This window comes from Diadema setosum, chromosome 13 (assembly GCF_964275005.1).
Source record: "Diadema setosum chromosome 13, eeDiaSeto1, whole genome shotgun sequence".
Taxonomy (NCBI): domain Eukaryota; kingdom Metazoa; phylum Echinodermata; class Echinoidea; order Diadematoida; family Diadematidae; genus Diadema; species Diadema setosum.
This window is the reverse complement of record NC_092697.1, coordinates 12,996,684-13,002,196: the sequence shown is the minus strand read 5'-3', so window position 1 is coordinate 13,002,196 and position 5,513 is coordinate 12,996,684. Positions and strand designations below refer to the sequence as shown.

General features: G+C 40.4%; 1 protein-coding gene across 1 annotated transcript; it reads right to left on the bottom strand.

Annotated features, from left to right (window-relative positions):
• Window positions 1-794: 794 nt before the first annotated feature.
• Window positions 795-5,044, bottom strand: LOC140236991 (glutathione peroxidase 7-like). The gene is made up of 3 exons (XM_072316938.1): window positions 4,872-5,044; window positions 2,490-2,754; window positions 795-1,172 (listed from the first exon to the last, which is right to left on the bottom strand). The coding sequence occupies exons 1-3, from the start codon at window positions 5,025-5,027 to the stop codon at window positions 988-990; spliced, it is 606 nt and encodes a 201-aa protein (XP_072173039.1). The 5' UTR covers window positions 5,028-5,044; the 3' UTR covers window positions 795-987.
• Between the last annotated feature and the right edge of the window lie 469 nt (window positions 5,045-5,513).

The window sequence follows — 5,513 nt, the reverse complement described above, 5'->3', positions numbered from 1 at the left end:
TATGATCACTGATGAAATAAGTAAAAGGATGTGTAACACTTCTTCACCATATATGCACAATGTCTGATGCAGTGCTCTCTTCACATTGAAACGATAACTCCCTGAAAGACCATGCTTTTAATCATGCTCATGGTTTGATTAATGAAGTTAACTATCAAAGGAGTAGCACTACCACCATTAAATAAGTTTGTTCATGGATCAAATGACCTTGGGTGCCTCAAAAGCAAGGTAAGCAACTACAGGAAAAAAGTGGGGATTATACACTAAACTGATGAGCTAGTTCTAGGCTCTGGGTAACTTTTGGTCATCCCCCACACCCCCCCCCCCCCCCTGCATATTGCAAATACATCTTGTCAAAAATGACTGACTGTGTAACAACTACAAGAGAACACAACGCATCACGGCTCATGGACTCCAGTAGAGTAAAGCAGATTAAAAAGAAAAGAAAAAATTCAAGGCCCACTTGAATACCATGAGTAAGTGGTAACACAATATAGGAAATATGGCAAGAGTAACAGCAGTAATGTTTTGAATTGTGGTTTAAAGATGCAATGTCTCCATAATATAAGTATAACCCTTCTTGTTTTAAAGTACATGTATTTTCAACTTACAAAACATTATGGAGAAAGCCTTCCTCCATCACATTGGATGTTACAAGGCATCTTCGGTAGTGACTTTGCAAACACTTCCTCAAGGACCTCAAATTCTGAAAATGCCAGGCTCTTTCTAACTTCATTTTCCTCCCTCACTTGTGCAATAGTGGAATACACTTTGCTCACACGTGGACAATGTGATCTTACACGTGATACACCTCGCACAATGAAAAAGGCTTGTCGATCAAGACTCTTGCGAGGGTGCTAAAATGTGGAGCGGTGAGTAAGACAACTCTGAAACTATGGGCACAAGTATCATAATGATCCTCCATTCCTCACTCCTGAAACCTGTACTGTGCAGTGCAGTGCCCGTGTTCCTTGCCACACCCCTCCTTCAAAACTCGTCATCAAACCGGTCATTGAAGTGGCGGCGATGGGGTAGGGCCATGGCTGCTTCTGTGAGCAGGTCTCCATAGATGCTGTGGATGGACACCTCGGGGCCCCAGGCATTCTTCACATGCCCGTTCCTGTCAACCAAGTACTTCCAGAAATTCCATGTCGGCTCCTTCCTAGCATTCCCTGAATGGACAGGTAAATACATACATGTATCACTGTTAACCCGTTGAGGACGGTTTGATTTTGCTACAACACGCATTTTCCATAGACACTTGCCCGAGTATACTCGAGACTCGTCCTCAACGGGTTAATAGTGCTTGATATAAAACTTGTTTCACCCTAGAAACAATAAATATATAGATATTATAGATATTATGAAATGTTAATTGAAAAAATAAATTAAACTAGAAGTGTTGCTGTGGCGTCTGGTATGCCACTGCCGTAATGTATGGTTCTCATAATAGCTCTAGATAGTACAATGTCTTGACAGTGTGTCATAACAATTTCACATACAACATGATTGGCAAGATACTAAATTAACAGGATTGTCAAAAATGCATTGAATAATCACTTTCCTTGAACTAGGTTTGCTACATTGTCAAAAAGTACAGGTACATGTATTTTTGAATTTCTGGATTTTTACTTGACTTTTGACCCTTTTATAAGTTTATGCATTGAGTAATTTTTAAGGTATGGAAAAAAGTGTAATTTCAGTACTAAATAGAATCACTGTCAGGTAGAACATGCTAAATGCGTACTTTTAAAGTTTCATGATGATACCTTGAGTCACTTTCGAGATATGGAGGACGAAGTGAAATTTACATGTAGCACTTTCACTTGAGCTTTCACCTTTGGACCTTGGACCTTTTGGCATGAAATTTCCAAGAAAATCTCTGTTGGGTAATACATTGTACATGTAAGTTCCCTGAAAAATCCTGCAGCCATTGCATAGATACGAGGGAAATACTGAAAGTTTGAGGACTACGTTGACCTTGACCTTTGACCCATGACCCAAAAACTCCCTAGATAATGATTGCCAGTCAGTACATGCATTGTAGGTCTACCATTTGCGAGATATGGAGGAAAAAGTGAATCTCAATATTTTTACTTGACCTTTGACCTCATGACCAGACACTCTCTCTGAAGAATCTTTGTAATGTAGAACATGTATACTAAAGTTTCAAGGAAATACCTTCAGGCATTGCTTAGATATGGGGGAAATAGTGCCATTTTGAGAATTTGACCTTGATCTTTTGCCCTTTGACCTTGAGCATTGGCACCCAAAAGTTGCTGAACCTGCATGACTTCACCCACTCATATATGCATGCCAAGTTTCATTAGGATACCTCAAATGGTTTTTCAGTTACGCAGTCCACAAACTAATTTTTGGGGTGCAGATTCTAACAGTGGAACAGAAATGCAGGACAGCACTGTATTCTCAAGTCTGATTTGATTTGATCTGGGCATTAATCCCGAGTTCAAGCGCCAACATGCACTTACTGGTGAGGTAATCCCAAGCAGGGTCAGCATCGAATCCAATCACATCCACTTTGCTGAAGAGAGGGAACTCTACGTTGTACATAGACTTGGCAAACAGCGCAATTTCTGCATCAGACCTTGGTTCCTGGTAACCAAATTGATTGCAGGGAAAGGCAAGGATGTTCAGTCGATCCTTAAAGAGTGGATCTTTGCCGAGTTCCACCAAGTTGCGGTAATGGTCATCAGTGTAGCCACAGTCACTCGCCACATTGACCACAAGAGAAGGCTGAAAAAAAAAATGTGAACCTTTACTGAATGGCAGGGAGCACTCTCTAAAATCAAAACTTAAAGGATAAGTTCACCTTCAGAGACATGTGGACTGAGTGAATACAGCAATAAGAGTACAGCACAACAGTGAAAGTTTGGGGAAAATCAGACAATCCGTTCAAATGTTATGAATTTTTTAAGTATCTGCATATTCACTGCTGTATGAAAAGATACCGGTAGCGTATTGATGCTACATACGTACAACGATATAAGGAAAATATAAAGAGAATTTCAGAATTTTTTTTTTTTTTAAAGTGCACATTTCCTCAACTTGTCACTGACGAATGTTGAGTGTATTATTATTCCCCCCCCCCCACCTTCTAAAAGAGGCAAGTCAAGCATTCTCTTTTGCAAGAAAAATGAAAATATGTTGAATTTTCTTTGTTTTCTTTATACAGTTACACATGTGACATCATAATCTACAGTAGTCTTCTCATCCAGCAGTGACTGAGTGCTCAAAAACTTCAAAAATTCATAACTTTTGAACGGATTGTCCGATTTTCCTCAAACTCTCATATAAGATGATGTGTAGTAATATTGCTGCATTCACTCAGTCAACCTGTCTATAAAGGTGGATTGGCTTCTAAGGTTCATCAGGTGTTGCACTGTTGGACAATACAAACTTTTAAAGCCAATGACGGTAAATTATAAGATGTTCCTTTCAGAGATGCCAAGTTCAAAAAACTTTTATGCGTGAAATTTTTATGACTCGGCGTCTCGGCGCTCGCGCGCATGCGCACGCAAACGAGGAGGGTGTCCCCCTCCCATGATAAGGAGCTTTTTTAAATTATTAGCTCTTAATGATGCGATCGGGTGCATACTTAAGTGACTATTTTTTACTAATTTTGAAAGGCAAAAGGGAAATATACCTTCAATTGCAACTATCACTCTAATCCTTTGAGCTATGCTCCTTATTTTTGGCCCAAATTGCAGACTTCACCAGATGCGTGAGAAAAATGGGTGCCATGCGTGAGATCGTGAGACAGACCCTATGTAAATGCTTGAGTCTCACGCAGAATGCGTGAGACTTGGTAGCTCTGTCCTTTACATCATGATGACATGACTAGATTTATCGGCACCTGCACCAAGATTTGATCTCCAGTGCCAATTAAGGTTCAACCATGCGCAAAAGCATGGGGGATTATAGGTTTCTACATTTTACAACGTAGCAGGCAGTTGAATTTTGGATGGCGTTGTTGTCGAATTTATTATGGGCAGCTTGCATGAATACTACTTAGCAGGCCTACTATAGATGCATGATTTAATGAGCATGTTGACCGTGATGCTATATCCAGAACATACATGTAGATAGATTAGCAGGCAGCCACAGTATCTGGATAGTTTCGCGGATCGCCCCTGCTGTCACATCACTGTCCCCCCCCCCCCCCCCCCCAATTCAGATTGGGGGCATTGTCGTCATGTCATTATTGTTAGTTCACCCTATAAACGTTTCGGCCCTCATAAAAAATACAACGCATTACAAGACTCCTCCGGACAGGGATGGATCTTTCTGCCTAACGTGATGTGTACAATGATATACGCATAAATTTAATTGTATTTTCACTTTTCTCGCACAAAACTTCAAAAGAACACTTGGCTTGCGCTTGCCTCTAGTCTTGACGAATACCTTTTTTTAACCATGTAGGTCTATAGTTACTCAATTGCAAGTCGAGGCGAGGAACTAGTAGTATATGTGCATTTTCCCCTCAAAATAAAATTTTGTGAATTTCTCTTTATATTTTCCTATCGTTCAACCTCACTGTACGCAGGTGACATCACAAGCTGTGCTCGTGGTGCTGTAGATTCTAGTTGTCTTCTCATACGCATCTATTTAACCCTCGGCCGGCCCGCGGCGATCGCTCGGGCTTGAGCTTGTAAGTGACCCTAGTGACAGTGTAGTGGCGGATTCTAAACTTCGCTTCGTAAAATGCACTGTAACAATAGGCCTATTAAAGCATCATGAGCATCTAGCCCGACCAGACACTGTTACGCTATGCGACGTACCATGTACAGCGACTGGGCTGTGTATAGTTACATGAGCATCATGAGCATGGTAAGCAAAAAAGTAAAACTCACCGTTCCTCTGTATTTTTCAAGTTTAACTCTTTTTCCGTCGATTGATTTCACTGTGTAATCATAAAAGCTATCTCGCCACTCCTTTCTACCAAAAGAAGATGGTGGTATCGCTGAAATAGCTAAAAGGAGGACCAGAATATGATGAGAGCACCACATTTTGCTAACGTAAACACAAGCTTTGTTTACTGGCCGAGCTGAGGAGCGAGCATGCACAGGGGGCTGACATATTAGTCTTTTGAACATTATAATTTAAATGAAATATTTAAATGACTTAAAACATAAAAATGACAATTTAGTATATTTATATTAATGTTATATAAATTCATACATATTTTTAGGCAAAAATAAGTGCAAATAAATATATTATATTCTTTATAAGTGAAGAATATTTACGTCAATGCGAAGGAGACTAATCATTTCAGTACTTTGGTCGACCAATGAGCGTTGGCCGGATGACACGCTTCAAGTGGCTTGTCCAATCAAGACGCGGTTGATTTAAATGGTCTTGAGGTTTCATACAGCTAGCTCACGCGTAGCCGCTGCGTACAGCTGGAGGACGCATTCACACTGGATTACTGTACGTAGCTAGCTAGCATACATTGTGCAGTGTTCTACACGCACGTCGAATCACATTCAAAACAA

Coding starts and splice junctions, on each gene's coding strand:
- LOC140236991 (XM_072316938.1), bottom strand. CDS start 5,027: ATGTGGTGCTCTCATCATATTCTGGTCCTCCTTTTAGCTATTTCAGCG. Junction 2,755..4,871: donor TTGAAAAATACAGAGGAACG/GTGAGTTTTACT, acceptor TTTTTTTTTCAG/CCTTCTCTTGTGGTCAATGT. Junction 1,173..2,489: donor TGCTTGGGATTACCTCACCA/GTAAGTGCATGT, acceptor CTGTCCATTCAG/GGAATGCTAGGAAGGAGCCG.